Here is a 13339-nt window from a genome sequence, read left to right as displayed (position 1 = left end):
AATTCTGGCGCTGAGCGCTGCGATTGGGCGGGGCGGAGCGGCGGGCGACCAATAGGAAGGGCGAGAGGGGCGTGGGCGGGGCAGGAGGCGGGGAAACGGCTCCGCGCGGAGGGGGGTCGCGCTGCCACAGGGAAGAAAAACACCTCACTGCGGTCCCCCAAACCTCACAGAGAGCGCAGAAATGGGACAGCCCCGTCGCCCAGGCAGCCCCTCTTGCCACCCTTACTCTAGGGACCGAGTACATGGAACACCATAGGTTACTCACTGCCAGGAGAGCGGAAACTTTTAAAAATTAAAAACCTTCTCCGGTCTCTCCATCTAGCCAAACATAACCAATTATCTAAAGTACTCTCATGTGTCTTTTCCAGTCATACACATATTATTCTCCTTTTCAAAAATACACAAAACAAGATCATAATATACACATCGTTCTGTACTTTGTGTTCTCTGCATTAAAACAGCCCTACTTCCATGGAGCACATCCTCTGCCTCTCTGTTCCGTGGCTGCAGAGTGTTTGGCTTTAGGAAACCATAATCGCCTTAGTCATTACTACTGCCACACGTTTAGGTTTACAATGTCTTGGTATTCGAAAAAATTCTCCAGTTAAAATAACGTGCCTGACAACGTGGATGAATCCTGAAATAATCCCGACGAACTGGAGCTGGGCTTCCTTGATCAAAAGAGGGGGCTCTCACAGTGTCAGGGACCCCGAGGGTTCCTAATCCTGGCAGAGGGGTCTGTGAGGTCAAATCACAGGATGCAATGACACTTGATATTGTTTGCCCTTTCATTTATTCTCTCAAGTCTGTGGGGTGGAGCTCACCCTATGCAGAAGTAGTTGTGAGAATCCAGCTGTCTTCTATTAAACCAGGTATTGGAGATTTGCAAAACTGTGAAATAATGCTGCTGTTTTCATTATTTTTTTTCGTTTTGGATAACACAGATTTTTTTTCATAAAAATAAGTTTTATTGGTGTTGGTATGAAATGAGTTCATCATTATTTTTAAGTGAAATAATGCATGAATAATTTTTAAATTCCTCAGTTTTAATTTAAAGTACATTAAGTATAGATATAACCTATGTTAATAAAAATTCTAGGTGGTTCTCAATAATTCTTAAGTTTAAAGAGACCAGGAGACCAAAAAGATTGAGCCCTTCTGCTCTAGAGGGACTCAACAACAAAGAAACAGACTGCCTGTGGAAATGCAGAAACCCTAGGAAAGCAAAAGACTGTGTAGGACAGCAACTAAATTGTATGAGCCACTCCCGATGCAGAAAAATTAAATAGGAGGACACTATAAATCATTTTGTTGAGGTCCTTGGTTTCCATTTCCTCCCCCATTAAACAATGAAAGAAAACTCAGCACTGAATAACACACACACACCCTAAAATGCTACTTTTGTCACTCTAATTACTGCTTGTTTTCAGGGACAGTTCTTCCACCTTTAAGGAGACAGTCTAATTAGAACTAGGAGGTGCTAGAATGTGTGTTCCACAATCTTACAAACACTAGAGAATACAGACCAACAATTCTCTAGAGAGAGCAGGAAGTTAAAGACAGGGGAGAATGGTTAGAGAAGTGGGTCTGAGATCTGTGAGAGAACCCATCTTCAGACTGTTTTATGACAGACGTTTTGCAGTGGTGCTCTCGTTGGATTTTAAGTGTGGCTCTGGGAGGAGAACCCTATGCGTCCCTATATCAGGCTGGCTTCTGGCTCTCTAATAGGGCTGGAACCCAACGCCGCAGTTAGAGCTCTAGTGACTCAGAATGGGCAGGGAAAGCTTTTCCAGGATTATGTGGGCCTGGGGCGTTCAGGGAGTAGATTTCCAGATCCTTATGCTCTGCAGGAACTGACACGGGGAAATCAGTCAGCCAGGGACAGTGTGTCCAGAGAGTTCCTGCCCTGGGCCCTTCTCACACTTCCTTCCTTCTCCCACTTGCCAGTCCTGCCTGCAAGTGTCCGTATTGACAATCTACGTTGGCTTCAGGCAAACAAAAAAGGGCTCCTTAGACAATTCCCCTAACTCCCTGCCCATCCGAGTAGAGAGTATATGTCCAATAAATTTTGAGTTTATTGCCAATAAATATTTATTAAAATTTGAAACATTCATGTTGTTTCATTAAACTGCCTTGGTAAATATCGTGCGTAAATATGTGTGTGTTGTTTATATACACATAAGTAAACATAAATAGTATAGAGAAGGGAGGAGAGACAGAGAGAAACAGAAACAGTTGCAGATAAGGAGAATGGCAGTGAATAAAAGATTCTTAAGCACAAAGTCTGTGAGTTACCTTAGGATAAAATCTGGTGGGGAATTGAAGTAGAAATGCGAGTTGGAAGGAAGCAGGAAGGCGGTGGCGAACTGCACTCTGAGATCACCGCCGCGGCCCGGGCAGGTGGGGGCACCTTAATCACTAAGGGCGTCTCTTTAACTTCGGTGTTTGTCTCCTTTGTTTGTATTTGTCCTTCGTGACCTTGACCTAAGGCTCCTTCCTGCACCACCACTGCCAGCCAGGGGCCCGTCGGAGCCCGCTAGGCTTGGGGACGGGGTTTTACAGTCGCCAACCGCGACTGCTCCCCCTTCCCCGGCGGGAGGCGGAAGCGCAGGGCGGGGACACTCCGGGCTCCACCTCCCGGGCGCCCGAGCTCCTGGAGGTGCCGCCCACAAGGGCGGTTAATCTGGGTGGAGTCTCATCCCAGCCCCGGAACGGTGGGTGGCGGGCCACAGGTGCCGCCGAGCCCACCGGAAGGCGCCGCTCCGCACCCAGGCCGTGCGCCCGTAGGGGTCGCTGCGCCAATCCGGGAGCTCGGGGCTCGCAAACGTCACTTCCCCGCCTTATCTCTTAGTCTCTGGGCGCGCGAGCCCGCTGCGGACACCGGATGTGCGCAGGCTGTCAGCTCCGGCCCTGAAGCCCAGGCACACACAACACCCAAGAGCACCTGCCGGCCTTCCACCCTGCCCCAGAGCTGAACTCATTATCAGGGGCTCGAGCTCCTGGTGGCCCCATGTCCCCGGCTCCCTGAACAGGGCCCAAGCACCCCCACCCTGGTCCAAAGCTGGCTCCTCCCTCCCTTCCCCTTCACTAGCAACCCCAGGGGTGGGGAGTGGGGAGTGAGGGGGTCTGCTGGATTGCTCCTCCCTGACATCCTAGTCTCTGTGCCTGCCTAGTCCCCTGGGCCTTTGTACCTAGGCTGGCTGTCCCGGGTGGGACACACCTCTTCCCTCGCGTGGAATTCCGTTAGCACCTCTCCACTCCATACATCCCAGCTCTGAAGAGGATGTGCTCTAACGCCCGCTGACCTCGGGGACCTCGACGCAGGCTCCTATGTAGGGCGATCGCCGTTGAACAGTGGTCTTCAGCCAACTCACACCAGATCATGCCACTTCTAGACTTGCACCCTCAAGAGGCTTCTTTCTAACTGCTTCTAGAACAGACTCCACACTGCAGGAGTGTACACACCATTTCAGTCTTCATGCTGCCATTGAGTTTTATAACTTCAACATTCACTCATTCACTTTTGTGAGTAGCACTCCCCATCCCTGTGTTTTAATAATAAACTTTCTTCCTTAATATTTTATTATTACAAATAACGCCAGATGAATGTCTTGAGAGAAATTTGTTTTGGTATTACAGATCATGTTCTCAGTACTTAAGGAACTAGCAGACTCAAAAACAAGGGGCTAATGTAAGCATCAGGTGATAAATGCATACTCTCAAATATCAAATTAAAAAGAACGAATCAAAAACGAAAAAGAGAGACAGCACAGACAACACAGTGAAAAACTATGTGTCTATATCTATGTATCTTAAATGATGTAACAGAATTGGTACCAGACATAACGATTGATTCAATAAATTTAAGTGGCCTTCATTAATCTATTACAACATATTGCTATGGTGTGACTGCCTCCAGATACTATTAAGTACAAAAGGTAGGGTGGAAAAAGTTGTGTATAGAATATGGCATTTCCTAAGGATAAAATGAAACATAATATCAGAAATATATGAAATATAATATAACTGAAAAATATCAGTTTTCAATAATTGTATTGATAGTAATATTGATGTCATTATTCTGAACCTACAGATTATAATGAGATAATGTAAATAAGTGATTATGTGAATATATCTAGGAATGGAGTTTTTCAGCCCAAGGAAAAAAGAATATAAATATAAAATCAAAAAGTTAAGTGTTCTATAGCCATAGTGCAAAAGCAGAAGGGATTCTTACTCAAAATTTTGTTTGTATTTTGGTTCTAATGGTGTCACATTCTCACCAATAGGGTATGAAAGGGTTTTATTACTCACATAATTGAGGTCTCTCGGGGAAGCATGCAGGCCTCCCACGCAGGTCTGGAAAGATGCTTGAGAGAGCTGGACAGGGGACTGGCCTGTGGGTAGGGGTGGGGCTGTTGAGGGCTGGTGGCAGGTGGTGGGGGACAGGGACATTGGGGGAGGGGATGGGCTTTCTTATCAGCTTGCCCAGATGTGGAGCAGAGGGGGAGGGAAGGGCGAGGTGTTAAAGCTACTAGCAATCAAACATCGAAAAATGGGGTCTGACCCCTTATTACATTAGTAAATTTTGAACTGGAAATGTCAGTATGAACCCATAATGTATTATCTGTTTTAAAATTTAAAAGAAAATATGTTTCCTTATATATTCATTGAAGAGACCTTGAATTTATTTAATATCTATGAATGTCTTTACCTCTTAAATTATGGTCTTGAAATACTATTTTTCATTAAAAGGAGACAAGTTTCCCTGAAGAAATGGTAGATTCCAGATGGAAACATACAGAATGACCCTAGAACATTTTGTCACACCAAAGAGCAAGGATGCTCTCAAAAACTACTGGGATCATGTCTGAAGGACCCAGGAGCCAATTTGAATAGGCTCCCTCTGTTCAACACTGGGAAACTTTGATCTTCAGTAAAAATGCTGTGAATTAAAACACATCAAAGGTGCTTAAATTTTTCAGTTTCTACAATGATGCTGTAAAAAATGGAAGAAAGGAAGAAGGGAGGAAAAGAAACTCACTGGAGAACTCTGGACCATATGAGGAAACCAGCCATTCTGGCAAAGAAAGGAAGAGGACCAGACCTTCACCTGCCATCCTGGAACGACCACACCTCAGGGAAACCACGCAGGTGACCCTGGGGAGTTTGTCTCTATAGATGCACTCAGTAAATGAGTGGAGAAGGAAAACTGACATAGGATATCATGACTATGCAAATCCATAATAAAAACATAAATCTAGGCAGTCATATACATCTAAGGCTGCTCACATCACAAAAAGAGACGGAGCAAACATGACATGCACACTGTGGGAAGTGTCCACCTCGACCTCTGATCGGTCTGGAAAAAGGTCAACCTGAACTGAATCCAGCCTCCCGACAGAACTACCAGTTTACAGGAACCACGGGGGTGGGTGGGGGGTGTTCCTGTTAAACAACAATAGTGGGATACAGTAAGCAAAGTCCAGCATGTGGGTGACTCAACAGGACAAACAAGGGATCTTCAAGGTACTGCAAGGAAACAAAGAGGCCAAGGGAACAAACATATTTAAAAAGCAGATGAAAGGACTTGGACTTCAGTCATGAGAGGGGAACTGGTTTCACACTTACTTTCCCCTGGCAAACAGCTCCAAAACTGGACAAAATAGGTGAGGCAGATGTTCTCAGGTATTCTAGCAGAGCCAGTGTAAGCCCAGTATCCTTGAGAGGAGGGAGCATACGATGTGAGCTCCAGAGCTCAGGGCGGGTGCGGGGAGAGGGACCGTGTGGACAGTGTGCTCTCACTGTGCTGAGGAGGCAGAGACCTGAGTTCGGGGCTGCTAGGAAGGCGGAGTCCTGGGGCAAGCTACTGTGTGGGAGCCAGGCGCAAGGGAAAGGGACAGGCAGCGAAGTGCCTGAGGGTTGCTGTGGGTGGCCAAGGGCAGGATTCCAAAAGTCCAGGGAAAGACTCTGCAAGGAGTGTCTGCGGGGAATAGCTCCTGAATGAAAAATCTTCCCACCTAGATTTCTACACCCAAGGAAGATATCTTGTTAAAATAATGGTGAAATAAAGACGTTCTCAGATGAATAAAAACAGAACCATTCCCAGCACATCGGGGAAATACAATTTCAACACCCAATGAGGTACAGTTATACACTCACGTCAATGGCTCAAATTAAAAGGATGGAGAACAACAAACACTGGAGGATGTGGGGCAAGTGGAACTCTCACACTTTGCTGGTGGGAACATAAATGGTACAACCACATTGCTAAACTGTAAGGCAGTTTCTTATAAAGTTAACTATGTATCTTATGATCCAGGGGTTCCACGACTGGGCGTTTGCCAAAGAGAAAATGAAAGCATATTGCTGCAAGATGACCCGGATAAGCAGTTTTACTCATTCCATCCCAAACCTGGGAGCAATCCCAGTGTCCATCATAGGGTATTTCCTAATAGGATATATCACAATATAAACTGTGTTATATTCATATAGTGGAATACTGCAAAGGAATAAAAAAGAATGAAATATAGTATTGGTAATGCAGCACTGTGGATGAATCTCAAAAACATCATGTTGGGTGAAAGTCAGGCACAGAAAAGTACATATTGTTTGCTTCCATTTATGTGAATTTCTAGAACTCTGTGATAATAGAAATCAGATCAGCGGTTTCCTCTGGGCTGGGTTGATGGGCAGAAGGGAGGCAATTTTCAGGGGTGATGGAAACCTTTATATTTTGATCAATGTGTTGATCACACATGGTGTTTGCATTGATCAAAACTCGTAAAACTATACATTTCAGATCTGTTCATTTCACTATGTGTAAAGTTTTACCTTGATTCAGAGAACTTTTAAAATCAACCAGATGCCATTTATGGGCCTTATTTGGACCTGACTTGGAAAAAACCCAACTGTTAACAACACTTTTATGAGGCAGTTGGAGAAATATGGACACGGATTAAAATTTGATGATATTCAGGAGATATTTTTGGTGTGATAATAGTACTACTAGTGTGACAATAGCATTGCTGTATTAAAAAGAGTCCTCATGTGTTAGTGATGCACACTGAAATATTTATGGAGGGAGTGATACGACGTCTGGGATTTGGCTCCAAACAACTCAGCAAGACGGGAGACAGTGCCGGTTGCAGTGTGTGCAGGGCGGGGTGTCGGCGACACCAGGGAGCCAAGAACATCAATTGTTGAAGCTGTAGATGGGTACGTGGCGTTCATTTTGTTACTCTTTCTGCTTCTGTATATGTTTAAACTTTCCCATGAGAAAAAGGCTTTTAAATTAAGTGTTTCAAACATTAAGAGTGTTGTAAAGTAAGTCACGGTGGGAATGGGTTCTTCGGGTGCAGTGGGCAAGGTGACGCCAGGGTGGCGCGCACAGTCCGGAGGGACGCATGGAGACCTCCTCCTTCCTCACCGGCGACCTCTTGGTCCTGCCCGCTTAGTCCTCCCGGCTTCAACGTCCTGCTGCGTCCCCAGGCGGCTTCCCCCAAGGCCAGACCCAGCCGGGGTCAAGCGACACCCCGCCCACCCCTCAGAAAAGGAGTTTCTGTTACAAACTTCGAAGTGCACTAGTGGCCAACATCGCAAGCAAAATCCGGCTTTCTGGCCTCTCTAGAAAGAGCGAAGGGTCAGGCCACGTTCGCTCACCCCCTGCTGGAGCCCAGGGGGCCGCAGCGGCGCCCGGAGAGGAGAGCCGGGTCACCTGTGTCGCCTGCACCTGTCGGCGCCGGATCCGGCGACCCGGCCGCGGCGCGGTGGCTGGGGGCGCAGCGCCATCTGGCGGCCCGGCAGGGCACCGCGCCCTCCAGGTGGGCGCGCGAGGGCGCGCAGGTGCAGGGCTGGAGCTGCGCCCTGCCGGCTCCGGGACTGGCCGGCTGCCTCTGCCGGACCAGCGAGGGCCGCGTTTATGCGACATGACCAGGAAGACAGTTCCAAGTTTCCACCTGGCGTTTGTGCCAGAAGTCATCGCACTTTTCAGGGATGTGCCGCCGCGCGGAGCTGGAGACGCGGCAGCCTGTGCCAAGGTGCAGGGAGGGCGCCTGGGGCCCCGGCGCTCCCGTCTGCTCGGATTCCCGGGTCTGCGAATGCTCCCCAAAGCAAAACCCAAAACCCAATCCTATGCCGCTGGAACAGGATTGATGGGACTATAAACCAGTATCAGCTGAAAAGCCCCGAACCAAGTAAGTGCAGACAAGGAATATTCTGTTCCAAAATAGTATAGGACGAATTCCTTTTAATTGTCTTTTGAAACTTTCTGGCCAGTGTTACACTGCTGAGCTACTTATTTTGGTTAACTTACTACTGTTAATAATCTTATCATCTGGAAACTTTAGCCTGCAATTATAAATTTATTAATTTGGAAATGAATTAGCCATTCTGGGTCTTAGGCATGTGCTGTCTATTTGATGTGAGCAAGGTGTTACAAAGAGGAGTGACAGAGCGTGCTGTCCACAGGCACGGAGCCTGCGGGGTGGGTGCTGGAGAGACCCTGAGGCAGGTGCCTCGGTGGCGGATGCCGAGAGCTGTTCAGAGTTGTGGACTAGCCCGCCATCTAGAGGACAGTCCTGGTGATCAGACCGAGCAGCACCTCCACCGAGAAGTAAGGCTGGGACAGGGAAAGGAATTAACCCATTTTGGTTAGGTTCTAGCTCTGTGCTGCTGGGAACGTTATTCTGGTAAACTCTGAGGAAAGACTGAACTGGGAGAGATGGTCAGGATGTTGGAATCTATTTTCATGAGCTTAATGTGTGTTGAGTTAGCAGAACCGTAACTTTTATTCAGGCCTGTCCTATGTCAGGTGCTCTGCTGGGCATTGCAGGTTCCTCCCCGGGGATCCAGCCACCCTGTCCCCAGGCACGTCAGTTGTTACCATCAGGGCCAGACCAGCCTGAGGCCGGGAGGCACCTGGGGGCCAGAATTTAAGGAAGCACTCACTCTCAGGGCTGACTCTGCATTCGTACAAACCTGAGAGTGGGCGCCTCCTTAAATTTTGCACTCCAGGTGCCTCTCTCACCTGGCCCTGGAGCCCCTCTTAAGAAAAAGGCAACTAATGCAGAGAGAGGTTAAAAATGCTTCCTCATCACGCAGCATGAATGTTTCAGAGCTGGGATGTGAATCCTGTGGTTTTGTCTGACTTTGGAGTCCTCACTCTTAACACCGAAGTTATCTGGTTTCTTCTCTCTCTTGTCTCTGGGAGTCCCTGGATCCCAAGGTGCTTATTTTTGTTTTAAGGCTAACTTGCTTTTTTTTTTTTTTGCAGATGTCTCAACAATTGGCAGATTTTTTTATTACAAAGCAGTAGAGGTGGTAGCTCTGGGGTCATTCTGTGCAGTGTGTGGGGTGCCTGAGCTGTGAGTCACTGCTTGGACTAGGAATGGTGGGTTGGGACTCAAGGGCTGTGGCCCAAAGGCCACCTTGGGGCTGAGCATCCAACCTGATAGGTGAAGGCTTCTGCAGCAGGCGAGGCCTCACTTAAAGCACACCCACCTGGCTGTGCACCAGGCCTGCCCAGTGGGAAACTGGCCCACAGCCTTCTCTCAGCACCCCGCTGAGGCTGCACTTGCCTCTTGGCACTTATCAGAGACCCAAGCTTTACTTCCCATTATAATTTGATGCTAACAATGACGCTAATAATAGTGATAGTCACAGCGCTGTCTCCTACTGTCACAAGCCAGGCACAACACTCCCTACATTTTGTGTTCTATCTCATTAAGCTTCCTGACAGTCTCCTAGGAGAAGAATCATCCCCACATCACAGACGGGGATTTGAGCCTCAGAGAATAAAGTGGTTTGGGCCTTGTCACACGACTCGTCTGCAGCAGGGCAGGGGACCTGCTGGTGTGTCTGTGATTCGCCTGCCCAGACCCCTCTCTGCAGCTTCTCTGTGTCTGAAAGGACCTCTGTCTGCTTCCAAGTGAGGAAGGCCACCACTCAGCGCCTCATTGGCTTTTGCTGGTCAGGACAATGCTCCGCTAAGATCTCTCCAAAGGGTGTTGATGAAGCAGCCCGTGACGGTGACGGTGGGAACACATGGAATGAATGCCCTTTAAGGGCGCGTGTGTTGGCAGGTGAGCATGTGGCTGAGGGGGAACCAGGGCCTCCAGCCCGAGTGGTTGCTGAGGTTGCTCGTGGTGCGGGGTCCACCTGCCCTGGAATAGACTGGGCCACACGGCCGAGATGGGGAAGCCTGCTGTGTCCTTTATGGGGTCTGGGCTCCTAAAGGCTCAGGCAGCTTACTTGGCACTTGATGTTTAAAATAACCTCATCATGAAACATTTTGGAAATATCATTTTGAGACATCAGCAATACCTTTTTGTATAATAATTAAGTACTCATCTAGGAATAATGAACAAATTATTCCACGTGTCCTAAAATGTGGCACTATCTGACCAGACATTTAGAGGGACGTGTTAACCATCAATAACTGCTATACAATTAGAAGTGCAAAAAATCAGATTTATTTCTAAGTTGTTACAGAGGTGATAAGCATTCAGATTTTTTTTATATTATGCATAATATCCATAACATCATCTTTGTACCTAGAAATTCATCTTCACGAATCGGCACCAGCTTTGGAGACTGAGCAGCGGGGCTTTGGTGAGACTAGGAACCAGGCCCTTTTTCCACCTCTTGTTGTGGTGGTGCCACTCTTCTCTGAGCTACCAAAGAGCTCAGAGATGTTAGGGGTTGATTTTGAGTATTACATGAGATAGAATGACTTACAGGGGCTGAATTTTGTCTTCTGCCAGAATTTGCATGTTGATGTCCTAATCCCCAGTACCTCAACGTGAGTGTACTTGAAGGTAGGTCTTTAAAGACGTAATTAAGGTAAAAGGAAGTCACTAGGGTAGGCCCTAATCCGATGTGGCTGGTGTCCTTATGAGAAAAGATTAGGACCCAGACAGATACAGAGGGAAGGCCGTGTGAAGACACCGGAGAAGCTGGCCCTCTACAAACCTGGGCCGGGAGGCCTCCGAAGAAACCAGCCCTGCTGGCACCTTGATCTTGGCCTTCCAGCCTCCAGAACTGTGAGGAAATAAATCTCTATTCGTTAAGTCACCCAGCCTGTGTCGTTCTGTTATGGCAGCCCCACCAAACTAGTAGAATGGTTAGCTAAGCCCCAGTGCATGTTGCATCCTCGGGAAGCGTGACTTTCTATTTTATTGTCTTGTCCTCTTTTAGGAGGCGCTAGACTTTTATTAATAATCCGTGACCTTCTCAAGGTCAGGGACGGAGTCGTGCTCGTCCTGCTGTCAGCTGTGTCTGACATGCACTGAAAGCCTATGGCGTGAACAAATCCAGACACTGCTTCTCAACGTGTGCTCTATGACAGAGGGTCCTACAAGATGCTTCATTTGAAAAGGGGCCCAGGGTCAGATGACTTTGGGAAACACGGCGTAGCGTATTTCCTGCCTGAAGGTTTATCTCACACACTGCCCACAAGTATGTGATTCGCTGAGAAGCTCTGCAGTAAAACAATATGTTGTTGGACCTAACGTTTCCCAAGCTCAGTTGGCCATGGGAGTGTTTGCCAACCCCTCCCATGTGCTGGGGAGTGGCGTCTGTCCTTTAGTCAGGCCACACCAGCCTCAAAAACTGACTGTCACTTTCATCGGAGCAGAATGGATCTGCAAGGCCACAGACAGTGCCAGTGACCAGTTAGTTTTTATTTTTCTTTTCTTTTTCTTTCTTTTTTTTTTTTTTTTTGAGACAGAGTCTCACTCTGTTGCCTGGGCTAGAGTGTCATGGCGTCAGCCTCACTCACAGCAACCTCAAACTCCTGGGCTCAAGCAATCCTTCTGCCTCACCCTCCTGGGTAGCTGGGACTACAGGCATGCGCCACCATGCCCGGCTGATTTTTTCTATATATTTTTAGTTGTCCAGCTAATTTCTTTCTATTTTAGAAGAGACAGGGTCTCGCTCTTGCTTAGGCTGGTCTCAAACTCCTGAGCTCAAATGATCCACCTGCCTCAGCCTCCCAGAGTGTTAGGATTATAGGCGTGAGCCACCGCACGTGGCCTAGCACAGAGGTTTAAATGGCCATTTCTAATTAGGCCTATTTTAGTGAGGGGAGAATGTAGTGTGCAAGCATGGCTGGACACTCTTCAAGGGCTCTTAAAAAAGGTTTCTAAACTCATTCTCATAATGGGCCATGGTGATTCCTTTCCCCCTCACATTCTGCATCTAAAGCCTGGTATTTACATGGAGGCTAATGAATGAAGACCTGCATGTACATTTCATTTTGTGCACTGCTGTTTTCATTCATTTTCCTTATTATCCTACATTAAAATCCTCTCTAGTCAATATTATTCACCAAAGACAAATGAAGGTAGCATATTTATAACAGCCAAATACAAGAAAATCTCCAGCGGTAGACAGTGGAAAGCCATGTACCAGTAAGGATGAGCAAACTGCAATGACATGTGACAACACACATGGGTCTCAGACACGCTATTGAGGAAAAGAAGCCACATACAAAAGAACACACGTTGTGAGACTCCTTTCATGTGTTTGCCTTTGGTGGAGGGTTTGCTGGGAAGGGCACAAGGTGGCCGGTCTGGGTGCCTGGGGCCGGGGTGGATTCAGTTTGCAGAAGCCCACTGAGCCCCGTTCTTGTGTTGTGTGCACACTCCTCTAAGTATGGTATAGTCCAATAAAACATTCCAAAGGGGGAAAGAAAAAAAAGCAAATGAAGTTGAGCTCCAATTTTATTTCCTGGAGGAGATAAAGCTTCCTTAGTAAGCTTTTTGATAATTATTTCAGATTCAGTAACTTAGGAACTTCCAGAAAAAGAAAAGTCCTTAACAGAAGTTTCTAAGGAAAGAGCTCCTGCAAGAGAGAAAGGTGCTCACTCTCCTCTCCTCTCTTCTCAGGGGACTTGCCCAGCCTCAACCTCCCCACACCGTCTCCCCGCACACAGGGCCTCTGCCTGGGGAGGTTCTCTGCCTGGGGAGGTTCTCTGCCTGGGGAGGTTCTCTGCCTGGGGAGGTTCTGAGTGCTCCAGCCCCTCCAGAGCAGGGAGGCCCTGGAACCCTTGGCTACGCTTCATGGGAGAAGCAGCTTGTGGCCAGGGGCAGGGGGAGAGGTCTTCTCTTGGGTCCTCGGCCCAGAAAGGCAGCTGAAGTGCCTCTACTCCAGCGGAATCCCTTAGGCTCCTAAGATGTTTCAACCCGAAGACTTCCTGGTCCATCAGAAACTAGCTCAGCTGTTTGGTCAGTAGTAAGCTTCACACTCTCTTGATTTAGGGGTGATCCCTACCCCGGTTGGCTCCATCTCCCAGTGAGCTTTGTCCATGGAGGGAGAGGTCTCTGGGTGCTTTGTTGGT

The 13339-nt window shown here is 47.8% G+C and overlaps 1 protein-coding gene across 2 annotated transcripts in view; it reads right to left on the bottom strand.

Annotated features, from left to right (window-relative positions):
- Positions 1–4399, bottom strand: part of MKI67 (marker of proliferation Ki-67) — a 32846-nt gene extending 28447 nt beyond the window's left edge. The window contains exon 1 of one of the 2 annotated variants that reach the window (XM_076009702.1): positions 4315–4399. In XM_076009702.1, the coding sequence (XP_075865817.1) occupies positions 4315–4340 (26 nt within the window). In that variant the 5' untranslated portion in view covers positions 4341–4399. Of the gene's footprint in view, positions 1–2295; positions 2631–4314 lie in introns of those variants that run through there. The other variant, XM_076009701.1, reaches the window with a different exon arrangement.
- Between the last annotated feature and the right edge of the window lie 8940 nt (positions 4400–13339).

This window comes from Microcebus murinus, chromosome 14 (assembly GCF_040939455.1).
Source record: "Microcebus murinus isolate Inina chromosome 14, M.murinus_Inina_mat1.0, whole genome shotgun sequence".
Lineage (NCBI taxonomy): Eukaryota > Metazoa > Chordata > Mammalia > Primates > Cheirogaleidae > Microcebus > Microcebus murinus.
Note: the sequence above shows the minus strand (reverse complement) of the source record. Positions and strands in the feature narration are given on the sequence as shown.